This window comes from Neoarius graeffei, chromosome 28 (genome assembly GCF_027579695.1).
Source record: "Neoarius graeffei isolate fNeoGra1 chromosome 28, fNeoGra1.pri, whole genome shotgun sequence".
In the NCBI taxonomy this organism is placed as follows: Eukaryota; Metazoa; Chordata; class Actinopteri; order Siluriformes; family Ariidae; genus Neoarius; species Neoarius graeffei.
The window spans coordinates 49,745,308-49,763,970 of NC_083596.1; the positions used below are offsets into that span (position 1 = coordinate 49,745,308).

General features: G+C 41.3%; 1 protein-coding gene and 1 gene segment (V, D, J or C); both read left to right on the forward strand.

Annotated features, from left to right (window-relative positions):
- Positions 1 to 937: 937 nt before the first annotated feature.
- LOC132875907 (immunoglobulin lambda-1 light chain-like) lies at positions 938 to 16,654 on the forward strand. 3 transcript variants are annotated; one of them, XM_060913049.1, is made up of 6 exons: positions 938 to 1,092; positions 1,183 to 1,324; positions 11,021 to 11,145; positions 11,236 to 11,560; positions 15,700 to 15,734; positions 16,166 to 16,654. In XM_060913049.1, the coding sequence occupies exons 1-6, from the start codon at positions 1,053 to 1,055 to the stop codon at positions 16,486 to 16,488; spliced, it is 990 nt and encodes a 329-aa protein (XP_060769032.1). In that variant the 5' UTR covers positions 938 to 1,052; the 3' UTR covers positions 16,489 to 16,654. The 3 variants fall into 3 exon arrangements, 1 of the variants encoding a protein (XP_060769032.1); XR_009651891.1 differs by lacking the exons at positions 938 to 1,092; positions 1,183 to 1,324; positions 11,021 to 11,145; positions 11,236 to 11,560 and adding exons at positions 11,589 to 11,740; positions 14,844 to 14,903 and having other exon boundaries at positions 15,504 to 15,734; positions 16,166 to 16,230; XR_009651892.1 differs by lacking the exons at positions 938 to 1,092; positions 1,183 to 1,324; positions 11,021 to 11,145; positions 11,236 to 11,560 and adding exons at positions 11,589 to 11,740; positions 14,844 to 14,903 and having other exon boundaries at positions 15,507 to 15,734; positions 16,166 to 16,230.
- Positions 16,655 to 17,686: 1,032 nt separating this feature from the next.
- LOC132876102 (immunoglobulin lambda variable 1-51-like) lies at positions 17,687 to 18,663 on the forward strand. The segment is given in 2 exon segments: positions 17,687 to 17,810; positions 17,922 to 18,663. Coding segments are annotated over 2 exon segments (381 nt in total).

The window sequence follows — 18,663 nt, forward strand, 5'->3', positions numbered from 1 at the left end:
CTAATCTAAGTCGCTAATTAATGTACTTTTGAATATTTTTCCATTGCAGTGTTCAGATGACGCTTGTTAATTATGCTAGCAACAGATCTCCATTTGTTAGTGACTTTACTTATGGACACAGCGAACAATATTTAAAGTTGATACAGTATTTAGGTTTAGATTTATATTTAGCATCGACTGTTGGAAATATTTTCACACACAGAAGTGGTGAAGGAGTTCAAAGAGAGAGAGAGGAGCACTGATGTGGAAATTTTCCCCAAGAGACGACTCCGAGTCCTAATCAGTGCGTGGACATTGGCTCTCACTCAGGATACACCTGCTGGGCCCCTGATCTTTCATTTCAGCTCCATGTAAATGATGTGGTTTCTCTTTTTCACTTCTCTCTGAGCAGAAAAACAACAAACTGTTAATGTGTGAAAAACGCATTTGAGTTCAACTCAGTTCAGCAGTCGGGTTCCACAGATGATATAAATACTGAAATAGATACAACATGATAACTCTGGGGCGGCACGGTGGTGTAGTGGTTAGCGCTGTCGCCTCACAGCAAGAAGGTCCTGGGTTCGAGCCCTGGGGCCGGCAAGGGCCTTTCTGTGTGGAGTTTGCATGTTCTCCCCGTGTCCGCGTGGGTTTCCTCCGGGTGCTCCGGTTTCCCCCACAGTCCAAAGACATGCAGGTTAGGTTAACTGGTGACTCTAAATTGAGCGTAGGTGTGAATGTGAGTGTGAATGGTTGTCTGTGTCTATGTGTCAGCCCTGTGATGACCTGGCGACTTGTCCAGGGTGAACCCCGCCTTTCGCCCGTAGTCAGCTGGGATAGGCTCCAGCTTGCCTGCGACCCTGTAGAAGGATAAAGCGGCTAGAGATAATGAGATGAGATGATAACTCTGATTCTAAAGAACTCAGTGTAAAGATGTGGACTCGAGAGCACATGACTCCTCCCTCTGCCCCACCTCCTGTCTCTCTTATAGCACGCCCCTGCAGTCTCTCCTTTATCTGCTCCTCACGCTGCTCATCTCTTCACTCATCACGAGAGTCCCATCACACACGGACACGATGCTGCCAGCGCTCTGCTCTCTCCTCACTGCTCTCTCATGTAAGATGTCACAACTCTGGAGCTCATCAGCATTTGGACTCCGTCTAATGTGAGCATGAAGCCATGTAACGTGTGCTGTTTTTATTCCAGGTGTCAGTGGTGTGACTGTGGTGACGCAGAAGCCTCCTGTTCTCACACTGACTCAAGGGCAGACGGCCACCATGGACTGTAACCTGGGGACTGTTGAGAACTATGTCAGCTGGTACAAACAGGTTCCTGGAGGAGTTCCTCAGTACGCATTAAGTAATCGTCATGACTGGAGCTCTTCCAAATATGGGTCCGGTTTCTCGTCTCCTAAATTCACATCTACACACTCCTCTAAATCAGATTACACTCTGATTATACATAATGTTGTCATGGAAGACTCGGCAGTGTATTTCTGTCACACTGATGCTTCTGGTGTAGACGTATCACAGACACCATGACAAAAACCTCCTCACGAAATATTATGCTGTTAAGTTGAAATTTAGATTTTTGTAAGATATAACTAAAAAGTTACTCAATTACATTCACATTTCTACACACACAGTTGGATGTTTACAGTTTATTTGCCCTCACATCATCAGATTTTCATTTTTTAGAACGCTCAGTGTGAACAGTGATATATACTGTTAGCATCTCAAAGTGGATTGTGTTCTTACAACAGCTTGTCCAAAGTGCTTTATTCCTCTTATACGTCAGCAATTTGCCAATGATTCAATTTTAATCCGTTTAGTGTTACATTTAATGTTGTGGAATCTCTGTGAGGCTGTGATAAGTGTTCTCAGTCATGTTACATCAGCTTCCATGAAATAAATAAACCCACACTTTGTCATATTATACAGAGACCATAAAGCATAAAAGCCTCTGTCCTGAAAACTTTCCTGGACTGACTGTTACAAAGTGCTGACACTGGAGACTCCTTCCATAAATGTGACAAAAATATCTCACAAAAAACATCATCATATCACCAATTATATACACTTACCGGCCACTTTAATCGGAAGTTGTTGTTGATTCTAAGATCCCTGTTCTTGGCTGCAGGAGTGGAACCCAATGTGTTCTTCTGTTTTCTGTTGCATGCTGAGATGCTTTTCTGCTCACAACGGTTGTAAAGAGTGACTATATGAGTTGCTATATCCTTCCTAGCAAAAAAAAAAGCTCGAACCACCTCAAACCTATCCATTTTCCTCTGACCTCTCTTATCAACAAGGCGTTTGTTTCCGCCCACTTGCTCACTCATTTGATGATTGGTTTTTGTTTTCCGCACCATTCTGTTTAAACTCTCGAGACTGTTGTGTGTGAAAACCCCAGCAGGAGATCAGCAGTTCCTGAAATACTCAAACCTCATACTCATCTGGCTCAAACCAACACCCATACTGCCACAGTGAAAAAAAGAAAGTCACACTTCACTGTGAGATCACAATGTTTCCCGTTCTGATATTTGAACATTGTGAACATTAACTGAAGCTCTGGATTTCTATCTGCATGATTTGATGCATCAAAGGATTGACTGATTAGAGAACTGCAGAAAACAGCAGGAGGATGGAGGGGTGTTCCTAATAAAGTGGCCAGTGAGTGTATTTAACAACTTTTTTAATTATTAATAGACTAGAGAAAGATTTGCATTGGCATGAGTGTATGAGGGACAGCAATGCTGTTGTTGTGGGTTTGAACACTGTGTAAAACACACACTGCGCTTTTTTAAACCCTCCATTGTTGGCCAGCTTGTTGATGTTCAGTTGGAGATTATCGTCTCAGATTGATGTTTCTTGGCCTTGAAGTGACCTGAAGAACAATACTGGATCTGATTTTATGAAAAAAGTCAATGAAGTGTTAAATATTCTGCAAATATTTGTGTTTATCTTCAATTCATGACAGGATATGAATAAATGACATCGCATTTACATAACAGTTGATGTATGCACATTTGCTCTTTGTATAGTTGATGGCTTTCGTCATGCAAAATAATACTTCAGCACATGCTTTAAATAAATCATGAGATTGACATGAAAGTGCAGCTGTTCTTTCCACTGGTCTGATTGGCTGATAGCAGATCCAGGTCCCGCCTCTGACTCTTTATGAAAGCTGGCTTGACTCTGTTCATCACTCTGCTGATCTCACTGACATCATGCTGCTCACCGTCTGCGCTCTGCTCCCTGCTCTGGCATGTAAGATTCCTGCTCCTGCTTTTCCTCTTCACACTGATGCCTTTTCCTTCATTATAAAGCTCTGTTCAGTGATAATGACACTCTGACACTCGGTGTTGCTTTCTGTTGCAGTGGTCAGTTCACAGAAAGTTGTGACGCAAAAGCCTTCGGTTATAACAGAAGATAAGGGAAAAACTGTCACTCTGGACTGTAACATCGCGAAGGATGAAAGCAAGTATGTCTACTGGTATAAACAGATTCCACAAGAAGCTCCACAGTTTGTGTTGAGATTTTATCAGTCTCACACCTCTCCTAATAAATATGGAGACAATTTTTCTTCCACGCGCTTCACATCTAAAGCCTCTTCAAAAATCGACTATCAGTTAATAATCAGTAATGTAGAGGTGGGAGACTCGGCAGTGTATTACTGTGCGACATGGGACAACTCTGCTAAAGAGGAGGTATCACAGTGATGTACACCATGACAAAAACCTCCTCACTGCTCACACTCACTTCTGCTTTCACACAACACGAGAAACAACAAAAACCTCAACTTCAAATCACTGGAACTGAAGTGGAAACTCACTTGATGTTCACTGAAGACACTTTGAATTCTTCACAGTCGCAGATCACAGATACGGTACGACCTTTTATTCCACATTTATGAAACTCTCAGTTCAGTTCTTTGGCTTTCATGAGCTCAGTATGATCAGGTGATCTACAGCTGAGAGCTTTTCCCCAGATTTCCTCTGATTTCTGTGATTAGTGACACTGGACCTCCACTCAGACAACCTGAAAAGGCTGTTCCAAAGGAGAGGAGGACAGCTAGGGATAAGGCTAAAAAAAAAAATCACTGCACAAATGGCTAATGTAAGTGATGCCGGGGTCCCACAGTCCTAGAAATGTTAAATTTACTGCTTTTTTTTTTTGCACATTTACTTTTCATCTTTTGTCCTTCCACTATTGCATCTTTTTGTATCAACTTTAACTGTTCCTCTATTTCCTTATTTATCTTCATATATTTCTCTACCTTCTCTTTCTTTCTGTCTCTTTCCCGTCAATTTTCCTCCCACGTGATTTGGCGTACATGGCAAGGCTCAAACAATCATAGGAAACCTGAGAAAAGAAATGTGCACCCATATGACAGTTTATACCAGCAGATGTGGTTAAATTAAGGCACATGGACTGAATTAAGAAGCTAATCTAGAAAAATGTCCTTTCAGTGTGATGTCGATGCTGGACGAGAGTGCATCATTAAGGGAGTCTGTGTCTTCATAGGTGAAGGTCCAGATAACCTTCTACAGTAATATGTGGCATGTATATGAATCGGTGCTTACACTTATCTTCCCCTCTTCTCTTGTTCTCATTCTTGATCACTTGTGCTGAAATTATTCATCAATTAAAAGAATGTATTATCACTTTTATAATCTATTTTTTCTGTTTCATAACATAATCAATTGTGTTGCTGGTTAAATGATCTTAAATGTAGAATAAATGGTTCTCAAGAACAACTGTGCAATACACTTTTTGTCAAATTCAGTAAATATCTCCTCGTGGTCCGCCAGCTGTCTGATCTGTGTGTGCGCTGAAAAAGAATCCAGTGTTCATACCATCAGGGGTGTCAGAAGCATTTTTAATGTGGGGGGGGACACACTGGCGGGGGGTGTGGGGGGTCCTCCCCCAGAACATTTATTAATTAATTAGAGGCCATTTCCTGCATTCTGGTGTATTTTTAACAGGTTGTTAAACACCTAATTTTACCTACATAAGTCACTTAATTCAATGACTATTTTAGAGACTCAACAATAAGTCCTCATTCAACGAGTCCATATATTCATCAGCCTGTTTTTAAACCCACTGCTCTGCCTAAGATAATGAGATGAATGTGACACAGTTTATCACCAACAATGACTTTATGGATGCATTTTACTTTTTATTTTGTGTTTCCTTTTTTATTTAGTTTTAGATGTAACACACCATGCCACTGTGCCAAGCAATAGTGACACTCAACTGTATGTTTAAAAATAAGAATATTCATAACTTCACAAGACATGACATGGCATCATGCAAACTTCATAAGACAAAATCACACTGTGTCGAGCAACGGTGACACACAAAAAACAACTTCACACAATGAACAGGTGCGATTTTGTTCACCACCAACAGTGACTTTAGTGGGTGCATTTTACTTTTTTCCGATTTAGTGATACTCATAACAAAAATGGCATGGCATCATGCAGTCTTCATAACACAAAATCACACTGTGTCAAGCAACGACACATAAAAGAGAACTTCACACAATGAACAAGTGCAGTTTTGTCAACCTACATGCAATGGTGGTGCTACAGTAACATTTACAGTTCAGTATAACAAATAGATTTATAGATATAACTCCTTCTTATATTGGTGCCACCACAATTTCTACCACTTCATCACTTTTATCCCCCTTTCCTTCACAATCCACCTGGAATAACATCCATCTCTCGCCATTGCTTTCCTCTCTACTATTCCTTCCCCATACACTGATTTCCTATGTTACTTTCAAGAAAACTGGCAAAGACCAGACAAAACAAGTTCTTCAAATCACAACAAGGAATCAATAAATATCATCAGAGCAGACTTGACCTCATTCTTGGCATTACAGTAAGGCAGGCCTACTGGGTTTGAATTAAATGATCGCTAACATTAAGCTAGCTGATACATCTCCTAACATTGACTAGCCAGCTAACTGAACTAACATTTCCATTGGGACAAAAAAACCCTGTCCTGTGGGGAAATTTTGTCCTGTGGGGAAATTCTGACTGACTTTCCGCTGCTTTGTAAAGAATGTCCTTATGTCCATTGTGTCTGGGGAGGAGCAAATACTGCAAACAATTCACCATCAACCAAGAATACCCCATTAGGCGAAGCTTATTTCATTGTTTAGTTGAATATTAATTTAACGTGTCCTAGGGTTAATTTTGAGAGCAGATAACAAAAGAATAAGGTTTCAGCAAAAGCTAACCATTGTGAGGTGGCAATGTGGCTGACGTCACCTCCTCCACTCTCGAGCAGCTGCACCAACATGTCTCTGCTCGCGCTGAGATTCGCTTGCACGCGGTGAGCTGTTGTAGGGAACGCCCGGAATTTTCAGTGGTCTGCGTATTCTCTTATCGATCAAGTGGAATGGATTCTTTCACGAAGCAATAGAAACAGCGCTGGCTGAACTCATATTTTATGTTAAATGTGGGGGAGGGGTCCAAACAAAGAGTTATGAAATGTGAGGGGGACACATCCCCTTCACATTCAATGGTGGCGACGCCCATGCATACCATACATGTCAACCTATACGGAATGTCCGTATTTTATACGGATTTGATTCAATAAACATAGTATACGGGCGTATAAATAAAGTTATATGGATTCTTTAAAAAAACTTCAATATTTATCTAGAGCTATAATCAATTCCCACGATGATAAAAGAGCGCATAACATTTACAAATGTACTGTACACCACAGACAGCCAGTAAAGAGTCTTATGAAATCACGTGTTATCTTGTGGTAGCGAGACTTCGTTCCACTTTTGATCATGCGCACACCGCATTGCGAAAATCCCGCCAACCCGGAAGTCATAGACATAAACATAGACGCCACCTTCTGCGTAGAATCATACGTCATCCTCGCCGCCAAATTGGATGTGGCAAAGTGGCGATTCTGAGAATAAAGATGCCTCATTCATGTGCTGCGTTTAACTGTACCAACAGGTTTACCGTCCAAACGAGATCACATGGGATTACCTTTCACAGGTGAGACTGGAAAAATACTTTTCATTGTATTTGGTCATTATAACGTAATTTTACGAACAGATTTTTCTGACTTTGTGGCTAATATGAAGTCTCGCGCATAATAGCCGCTCGGTGAAACCTGTCTCCAAACAACGAAGTATTTCCTTCGTAACTACGCTGATAACACTTTGTGTTTTTGTCAAACATTGGAGCTTTGTATTCATTCTGAAGGTTTATTGTTATTAATATTGAATAAAAAGTAACTGGGATATATCATTGTTAATTATCATTCAAATTTTAGGTAAATTATTTTAATTTGCATCTTATACAGATTTTATAAGGGAAATACGGATTTTGGAGGTTGGTTATACAGGTTTGATTGACCAAAGGTTGACATGTATGTCATACACAACCATGGTTCCATTGATTTGTCAGTGGGCAACAAAGTGGCTCGGACCGAGCCTCATAACATTATTTCAGCCAGTCAGCAGGTGCATTCAAAGTGTTTTATCATGGAACAGATAATGCTTCCATTTTATTAAATGTTTATATAATGTTCTGCTGTAGTTACTTGTTCTTGTCTCTAAATTTACCTTCCTTCTAACTTTCACCTGACCTTGATCTATCGTGTCACTATGTTATGTTTTTCCTTTTCTCGACAGGGCTTGGTGAAAAGGTTTGATTTACCTAACTTTGGTTTACCTACCGTTTGTCTGTTTTTTACAGAGCATGGATCAAAACACCATCAACGAGGCCATTGAAGACACCACTGTTGGGCTCTATGTTCCTAAAGAACATGCCTCAAGTGATGAAGCAGAGGGCATTGCACTGCAAAAAACTAATACCTGAATAAGTGGGTTGCAATCCAGAACTAGGTTTAATAATCTCAGAATTGGGGTCTCCTATTCTTCTAATAGGAAATGCTTGATCGTTTCAACCATTTTCAAGATATTTTCACTTGCTAAGATATCATTTTTTGCAGTGTGGCATTGTTCTTGAAGGCATCAAGGTGTTACAAGATCTTGATAATGTAGCATTAGCTGTTGCTATGATATATGCACTGAACCTCAGCTACCCTGCTGACCTCCACTACACTTTTGAGGTAATCCAAAAGATTTGGATGGCACTGGATGGAGGTAAACTTTGCAACAAAGCACTTGCTCTGAAAAACTGGCTCTCTCAGTCAACGGGTCAGACTGATTTCTGTTGTGTATCTGCTTTTTAAAAAAAATTATTTGTGTTTATTTCTCAGTGATGAGTTTATGCAGGGTTGGTTTACTTTTTGTTTGTAAATCCACTTTGATTTGTCAAAGTTGTCAGCTATGTAAAATGGTGTTCACAGGGTTAACCCTCATGGGAAAGTTTTTTTTTTAATGAAGCACTAGATCTTATTTGCCTTATTCAGTTTGTGGCAAGTTTGGTTTCCTTCAGTAAAATACTGTTCTTGTTATTTTGTATTCACTCTTGAGGATGCACTGTTGCGCTGTACGAACAGTTCACAATATTTTTTTGAATATACTGTGATAAGTTTATACTGTTATTCTGCTGTGACTGAAGTTTGTATGTGCTTCCATTGCTACACTGAAAGCAGTGCAAAGTTAGATTCTATGTATCATGAATCCATTGCGCTTTACGCAGAATTTACTTTTAATTGATTTATTTTTGTCGTCAATTTACCAATAGATGAGCCAAAATAATTGGAGATCTTTTTTAACAGCCCTGACTCGTTACAAGTATGAATAGGAGGGCCTTAAGGTGCAGTGGTGCTTGAAAGTTTGTGAACCCTTTAGAATTTTCTATATTTTTGCATAAATATGACCGAAAACATTATCAGATTTTCACACAAGTCCTAAAAGTAGATAAAGAGAACCCAGTTAAACAAATGAGACAAAAATATTATACTTAGTCATTTATTTATTGAGGAAAATGATCCAATATTACCTATCTGTGAGTGGCAAAAGTATGTGAACCTCTTGGATTAGCAGTTAATTTGAAGGTGAAATTAGAGTCAGGTGTTTTCAATCAATGGGATGACAATCAGGTGTGAGTGGGCACCCTGTTTTATATAAAGAACAGGGATCTATCAAAGTCTGATCTTCACAACACGTTTGTGGAAGTGTATCATGGCACAAACAAAGGAGATTTCTGAGGACCTCAGAAAAAGTGTTGTTGATGCTCATCAGGCTGGAAAAAGTTACAAAACCATCTCTAAAGTGTTTGGACTCCACCAATCCACAGTCAGACAGATTGTGTACAAATGGAGGAAATTCAAGCCCATTGTTACCCTCCCCAGGAGTGGTCGACCAACAAAGATCACTCCAAGAGCAAGGCATGTAATAGTCGGTGAGGTCACAAAGGACCCCAGGGTAACTTCTAAGCAACTGAAGGCCTCTCTCACATTGGCTAATGTTAATGTTCATGAGTCCACCATCAGGAGAACACTGAACAACAAATGGTGTGCATGGCAGGGTTGCAAGGAGAAAGCCACTGCTCTCCAAAAAGAACATTGCTGCTCATCTGCAGTTTGCTCAAGATCACGTGGACAAGCCAGAAGGCTATTGAAAAAATGTTTTGTGGACAGATGAGACCAAAATAGAACTTTTTGGTTTAAATGAGAAATGTTATGTTTGGAGAAAGGAAAACACTGCATTCCAGCATAAGAACCTTATCCCATCTGTGAAACGTGGTGGTGGTAGTATCATGGTTTGGGGCTGTTTTGCTGCATCTGGGCCCGGACGGCTTGCCATCATTGATGGAACAATGAATTCTGAATTATACCAGCGAATTCTAAAGGAAAATGTCAGGATGTCTGTCCATGAACTGAATCTCAAGAGAAGGTGAGTCATGCAGCAAGACAACGACCCTAAGCACACAAGTCGTTCTACCAAAGAATGGTTAAAGAAGAATAAAGTTAATGTTTTGGAATGGCCAAGTCAAAGTCCTGACCTTAATCCAATGGAAATGTTGTGGAAGGACCTGAAGTGAGCAGTTCATGTGAGGAAACCCACCAATATCCCAGAGTTGAAGCTGTTCTGTATGGAGGAACGGGCTAAAATTCCTCCAAGCTGGTGTGCAGGACTGATCAACAGTTACCGCAAACGTTTAGTTGCAGTTATTGCTGCAAAAGGGGGTCACACCAGATACTGAAAGCAAAGGTTCACATACTTTTGCCACTCACAGATATGTAATATTGGATCATTTTCCTCAATAAATAAATGACCAAGTATAATATTTTTGTCTCATTTGTTTAACTGGGTTCTCTTTATCTACTTTTAGGACTTGTGGGAAAATCTGATGATGTTTTAGGTCATATTCATGCAGAAATATAGAAAATTCTAAAGGGTTCACAAACTTTCAAGCACCACTGTAGATAAGGTTCAGAACCCCTGACATAAAGGATCCAGCTCTCAATGAAGTTTGGTCTGAGTCGAGGAAATTCAGAACATGAGGGTCTGTGGAAATTTTATCAAGCAGAGATTTCAATGTTCATTTCTTTAAAAAACTGAGCAACAAAGTCCTTAAAAGGTGCACTGAGAAATAATTGTGTTTTCCCCAAGATACGACTCCGAGTCCTGATCAGTGTGTGGACGTCACTCTCGCTCAGGATACACCTGCTGGACCCCTGATCTCTAATTTCAGCTCCATGGAAAAGGTAAAGGGAACTTTATTGTCCCCTGGGGCAATTATTTGTGCAGCCAGCAGACAGGACAAGACACACAACAATAGAGCAAAAACATAAAATACCCACAATACTAAAACACAGTAATAAATAAGACCAAAAAATATATATTTAAAATAATTCAGACAAATGATGTAGTTTCTCTCTTACTGAGTGGAAAAATGCCAAACTCTGAATGTCAACATGTTAAAAAATGTATTTGAGTTAAACTCAGTTCAGCAGTCGGGTTCCACAGATGATATAAATACTGAAACAGATACAACATGATAACTCTGATTCTAAAGAACTCAGTGTGAAGATGTGGACTCGAGAGCACATGACTCCTCCCTCTGCCCCGCCTCCTGTCTCTCTTAAAGCACGCCCCTGCAGTCTCTCCTTTATCTGCTCCTCACGCTGCTCATCTCTTCACTCATCACGAGAGTCCCATCACACACGGACACGATGCTGCCAGCGCTCTGCTCTCTCCTCACTGCTCTCTCATGTAAGATGTCACAACTCTGGAGCTCATCAGCATTTGGACTCCGTCTAATGTGAGCATGAAGCCATGTAACGTGTGCTGTTTTTATTCCAGGTGTCAGTGGTGTGACTGTGGTGACACAGAAGCCTCCTGTTCTCACACTGACTCAAGGGCAGACGGCCACCATGGACTGTAACCTGGGGACTGTTGACAATAGCGCTGCACACTGGTACAAACAGGTTCCTGGAGGAGTTCCTCAGCATGTATTAACAAATTATCATGGCTGGAGCTCTCCTAAATATGGGTCCGGTTTCTCGTCTCCTAAATTCACATCTACACACTCCTCTAAATCAGATTATAACCTGATTATCAGTAATGTAGAGGTGGGAGACTCGGCAGTGTATTACTGTGCGACATGGGATGACTCTGCTAAAGAGTGGGTATCACAGTGATGTACACCATGACAAAAACCTCCTCACTGCTCACACTCACTTCTGCTTTCACACAACATGAGAAACAACAAAAACCTCAACTTCAAATCACTGGAACTGAAGTGGAAACTCATTCAATGTTCATTGAAGACACTTTGAATTCTTCACAGTCGAAGATCACAGATACGGTACGACCTTTTATTCCACATTTATGAAATTCTCAGTTCAGTTCTTTGGCTTTCATGAGCTCAGTATGATCAGGTGATCTACAGCTGAGAGCTTTTCCCCAGATTTCCTCTGATTTTTGTGATTAGTGACACTGACAGTGTAAGATACTAACTGCTCCCTGCATGGGTGCCGCCAGGGGGGGAAAGGTTAGAACAATTCTAGGGGCCCAGCACTGCCATGGGGCCCTTTAAGGGGCTGATAATATGCTTTTAATGATTTTAATAAGACTTTTGAAATAACAACAATACAATATTCCATCTGGTAAAATGAGCTAATTGAACAAGGTTGTCTATTTCTTGAGTTCTTCAACATATTGTCATTTAACCCTCCCCCTTTTGCGAAATGGTACGGTCCAGTTCTGGTAGAAGCGCGATGCGTTAAATCTGTGTGCTGATCAGTGCAACCATAGACATAATTATAAACATAGACGCCACCTTCCGCATAGAATCATACATCATCCTCGCCGCCATATTGGATGTGGCAAAGTGGAGAATAAAGATGCCTCATTCATCTCATCTCATCTCATCTCATCTCATCTCATTATCTCTAGCCGCTTTATCCTGTTCTACAGGGTCGCAGGCAAGCTGGAGTCTATCCCAGCTGACTACGGGCGAAAGGCGGGGTACACCCTGGACAAGTCGCCAGGTCAACACAGTGCCTCATTCATGTGCTGCGTTTAACTGTACCAACAGGTTTACCGTCCAAACGAGATCACATGGGATTACCTTTCACAGGCGAGACTGGAAAAATACTTTTCATTGTATTTGGTCATTATAACGTAATTTTACGAACATATTTTTCTGACTGGGCGGCACGGTGGTGTAGTGGTTAGCGCTGTCGCCTCACAGCAAGAAGGTCCTGGGTTCGAGCCCCGGGGCCGGCGAGGGCCTTTCTGTGTGGAGTTTGCATGTTCTCCCCGTGTCCGCGTGGGTTTCCTCCGGGTGCTCCGGTTTCCCCCACAGTCCAAAGACATGCAGGTTAGGTTAACTGGTGACTCTAAATTGACCGTAGGTGTGAATGTGAGTGTGAATGGTTGTCTGTGTCTATGTGTCAGCCCTGTGATGACCTGGCGACTTGTCCAGGGTGTACCCCGCCTTTCGCCCGTAGTCAGCTGGGATAGGCTCCAGCTTGCCTGCGACCCTGTAGAACAGGATAAAGCGGCTACAGATAATGAGATGAGATGAGAGATTTTTCTGACTTATGACTTATATGGTTAGTTATGTATATGTATATTGGCTGTATTTTAGATTGAATGAATGGCCTGGATGAATGGATAGGCTGCTATTTAAAATAAAAATAGTTTTTTTTTAAATATATTATTTTAAAAGCCCTTCTAGGGACGGGCATTGGAAATTAGCCTATGGCTATAAATGCTATGATGCCTACTGTTAGGCTGTTGCACAGCCTGCATGATATGTATCTGTCCCTATCAAATAAATCATAACTAACTGAACTGAACTTTGTGGCTAATATGAAGTCTCGCGCATAATAGCCGCTCAGTGAAACCTGTCTCCAAACAACGAATATAATATAATTTATTTCATAGCCCACCCAACCAATTTCACCACCAGCTGTCAGATGGTGATTGCACACTCAAAAATAGAAGAGATTGGAACCATGTCAGACTGTGAAGCAATCACATGGAGCAATCCCATTGTAATATGGTTTAATTGAATTTTTTTCCATATAGCACTCATCTCATCTCATTATCTGTAGCCGCTTTATCCTGTCCTACAGGGTCGCAGGCAAGCTGGAGCCTATCCCAGCTGACTACGGGCGAAAGGCGGGGTTCACCCTGGACAAGTCGCCAGGTCATCACAGAGCTGACACATAGACACAGACAACCATTCACACTCACATTCACACCTACGCTCAATTTAGAGTCACCAGTTAACCTAACCTGCATGTCTTTGGACTGTGGGGGAAACCGGAGCACCCGGAGGAAACCCACGCGGACACGGGGAGAACATGCAAACTCCGCACAGAAAGGCCCTCGCCGGCCACGGGGCTCGAACCCGGACCTTCTTGCTGTGAGGCGACAGCGCTAACCACTACACCACCGTGCCGCCCCCATATAGCACTGTATATTGCAAAAATTGTTTTTGGAGACATTTTATAGCCTATCTGCACGGCATTTAATGAAAGTGATGCGGAGACGGCATGGCACGGCTTCAGCAGCATAAGCACAGCACATTATTCTACACGATCCCCGCTGAGCTCCAAAACATGCCTTGATGTGTAGATATCATTAGTAGCCTACGATAGTAGCAGCGGAATAAAATTAAAAAAAAAGTTTCCGATAGCTTGATTCCGGTATAGGCCTGCTGCATGTTGAGGAAATTTAGGTCACACCTCCCACGGAATATTGACGAGTATTTCACACACTATTTATAACCATCACATTAAAAGTTATATATGTTGTTTTGATGCCTGTTTGTTTCCCAAATATATACGTGTGTGTCTTAATGGGTGAATAAAAGGCATCGAGTTAAATATTATTGTAGAAAGGGGCTTTATGAAGTTCAGTCCATTTACTTGCATTGGTTTATGGGGAAGATTTGCCACATCAAATATGGCGGACACTCTGACGTATCCCAGCAACGGGGCCACCAGCTCATTGCGGCGTCTATGTTTATATGTCTATGAGTGCAACGCTACTTGCTGCTGTGTCGCGGTGCAGCAGCCAGCCAGCCATCAGTGGAGTGCGTACAGTCTATGATCGCTAAATATGAAGAGTGGCTGTCAAAAATGTAAAGAAAGGCAGCTGAAAGCTGAGAGGGACCGGAGAGGCAGGCAACTGGTCACTCAGTTTTTCCCAAAGAAAGGTAGCTATCACTCACATGTGTGTTCAAAATATTAGCGAATGGTAAATGAACAGTATGAACATGGTTGGATTAGCCTATCAAGAGAACACTTTTACAGTTTGTACAGTGACATTTTTTCCATTTTAATAACTGAACTGACTTGTGTGATAAACAAGATGAAATATTACGTTATGCTGGTGCTAATAACTAGTGCTAATAACCAGTTTCATAACTAATGGGGTGCCCTAAATATGCACAGATTCAGCCTCAGGGGGGCCTCCGCCCTACCAAACCACTGAACCCCCCTTTGGAGAAGGAGGTAAGCAGCAATACAACCCATAAATGCTTTAGGATTGAAGTTTTTAATGAGCAAGCGCCATATACAGTTTGCTAGATTAAAGTGTTGCTAATAACAGACACCAGTCAAGTGTTTGACATGGTTACGTGTGTGGAATGTTCACACGTTCTAAACCATTGGTTTCAAATTGAGGAGCTGGAGAAAGTGCAGCATACATAAAAGAGGGATAGAGCTTGCAACATATGAAGAAATACGTATGTAATTGATCAAATTGAAATGTCACTCCGTGCCACTTTAAAATAAATTTATAATAAGATGTTTCCTGTCTTTTATGGGTAACATTTGTAAGGCTACTGAGTATGGAGTTCATTTAAATGCATCAAAATTGTGATGAGGGTGGGCAAAGTTGAGAGGGCCAAAATTCTAATCTTTCATGGGGCCCAAAATTTCTGGCGGCGCCCCTGGCTCCCTGGTCCACACCAGATCCACAAGGAGCTCCTCAGTGTGTGTGAGAGGATGATAAGAGCTGAAGATTTCCGGGTCGCACTTGTTTTTTTTTCTCTTGTTGACGTTTCTTGATTCTCCAAGAAAGATTTGATGACGTGCACTGATTCTCTTCAGCAGGACGTGTGAACAGAACAGTGTAGAACAGAGACGTGTGATTCACTGACACTGGAATGGGATCTTAAAGGAGTGTGTGCTGATCGTAGACAGTAGAAGAGAGAGCTGGAGTCTGGAGGACGTTTCACTTCCTCTGCTGTCACTTCTGTATCTGAGGAGGTTTTTGTATGGGTGAGGACACTGAATGAATCGCTGTGGTATTCGGCCAAGGAACAAAGCTGATCGTCAGCGGTAAGTAAAACTTCTCACCTCTGTTTTCGTACACTAGACTTCTACACCGCTTCACATTCACACTGCATGTTCTCGCATCGACTTTTATTTCTTTTTCCAGTTTGAGAAAGTGAGTTTGACATTTCAGATATGTCTTTTAGTTTGTGTCTCGGTCAGTTTTTAATAAATTGTACATTTAACGTAAGACTGAGGGAATTATTTTGTTATTTTCTTGATTTGTAATTTCCTTGAGATGTATCTAAATGTTAATTTAGACATTTTTAATCCTTAATTTGTTTTGTTTTCTGATATTTTGCCATACAGACAGATTTATTGCTTTGTTCTTCATGGAAATGTTCCAACATTGATTTAAAAGTGTATGACATTCCTCTCTGCACATTAGATGTGTGTTATTTTGGTTAATGAATATCTCCTGCTGTGTGTGGAATCAGACGCTGCTCTCCCGGCTCCTGTTCTGACCGTTCTCCCTCCGTCCAGTGAAGAGCTGAAGTCTAACAAAGGCACTCTAGTGTGTTTGGCCAGCGATGTGGCCGGCGGTTTTGCTGATGTGCGTTGGTTCGTGAACGGGAACTCGGTCACCAGTGGAGTCATCAGCGGCTCTGCGCAGCAGCAAGCCAATAAGAAATTCACACTGAGCAGCTATTTGACCATCGACAGCTCCGAGTGGGAAAACAACAAAGTCATAACATGTGAAGTGTCTGCTGGAGGAAAAGCCGCATCAGTGAAGATTAACAAGTCTGAATGCAGTGAATGAACCTGATCCCAGCTTTTACATGTTTACTGTTGAGTTGCAAATCTTTCTTAGACCTGCAGTTTAAACTGTAGAAATAATTCCTTCTTACTGAGACTATAATGTCCTGATGATGCAATCGTTTTGTTTTTGTGTTTGAGAAATAAGTTGAAGTTCAATAAAGTGCATTACAGAAAAAGAACTGTTTGTCTATAATTCTCTAAACTAGCTGAGAATCTCACAGACATCAAATCAAAAGGACAAAAAACAGAGAATCATAGCAGGAAGGGATCAAATTCAGGGTTCATGCTGCTGAATAAAATTCTACTGGATGGATTTTGTGATTTTTTTTTCTCCTTCTGATGTCCAACGTTCGTGTTTAATCCAGAGCAGAAAAGCCCACACTGATCACTGTCCAGTTTAATGTGATAAACAGAGAGAATTCCAAAGACCTTTAGGCAGAAAAGAACAAATCCTCAGAGTCTGAAGTTCAGATCACACACGTGTGGAACCTGCTGAAGTTTTGGTGACTTCACACACATTTCAATTCACATCTGACTTGTACAAATGTAGAAATGTTTAAAAAAAAAGTATTTCAATGAAAACCTGCACACAGCAATCAAGAAGGAAGGACAAAAGATCATGAAGATGAAATCAAATTCTCATCCAAAGTTTCCATCAAATGTACACGAATGATGTGAAACACGTCACGTCAGTTTGATCAAAGTGAGCGAGATGCTTAAATATAAACTGAACAATAAATCTGGAATAACATTTGAAACACACAGCTGTGTAATTTGTTCTGCTGAAGTTTTACTGAGGAGCACTGATGTGGAAATTTTCCACAAGAGGTTGTCAGAGTCCTAATCAGTGTGTGGACGTCGTCTCTCGCTCAGGATACACCTGCTGGCCTCGAATCTCTAATTTCAGCTCCATGGAAATGATGTGGTTTCTTTCTTTCACTTCTCTCTGAGTGGAAAAACGACAAAGTCTGTATGTTAATGCTTCAATAAAACTATTCATTTCAATGCATCAATAATTCTAATGGAAATCAAGTTCAATCAAACTCAACTGTGATCCTGATCATGTTATTGTGATGTGTTCTGATTCATGTTGTGGGTTCTTGCTGTATTTACAGACTGATATCTGAAAGTGCGTCTCATTAATCTAAAGCACTGACATGAGAGTGACATCTGCTGTTCTTTCCACTGGTCTGATTGGCTGATAGCAGATCCAGGTCCCGCCTCTGACTCTTTATGAAAGCTGGCTCGACTCTGTTCATCACTCTGCTGATCTCACTGACATCATGCTGCTCACCGTCTGCGCTCTGCTCCCTGCTCTGGCATGTAAGATTCCTGCTCCTGCTTTTCCTCTTCACACTGATGCCTTTTCCTTCATTATAAAGCTCTGTTCAGTGATAATGACACTCTGACACTCGGTGTTGCTTTCTGTTGCAGTGGTCAGTTCACAGAAAGTTGTGACGCAAAAGCCTTCGGTTATAACAGAAGATAAGGGAAAAACTGTCACTCTGGACTGTAACATCGCGAAGGATGAAAGCAAGTATGTCTCCTGGTATAAACAGATTCCACAAGAAGCTCCACAGTTTGTGTTGAGATTTTATCAGTCTTACACCTCTCCTGATAAATATGGAGACAATTTTTCTTCCACGCGCTTCACATCTAAAGCCTCTTCAAAAATCGACTATCAGTTAATAATCAGTAATGTAGAGGTGGGAGACTCGGCAGTGTATTACTGTAACACATGGGACGACTCTGCTAAAGAGCGGGTATCACAGTGATGTACACCATGACAAAAACCTCCTCACTGCTCACACTCACTTCTGCTTTCACACAACACGAGAAACAACAAAAACCTCAACTTCAAATCACTGGAACTGAAGTGGAAACTCACTTGATGTTCACTGAAGACACTTTGAATTCTTCACAGTCGCAGATCACAGATACGGTACGACCTTTTATTCCACATTTATGAAATTCTCAGTTCAGTTCTTTGGCTTTCATGAGCTCAGTGTGATCAGGTGATCTACAGCTGAGAGCTTTTCCCCAGATTTCCTCTGATTTCTGTGATTAGTGACACTGGACCTCCACTCTGACAACCTGAAAAGGCTGTTCCAAAGGAGAGGAGGACAGCTAGGGATAAGGCTAAAAAGAAAAAAAAATCACTGCACAAATGGCTAAT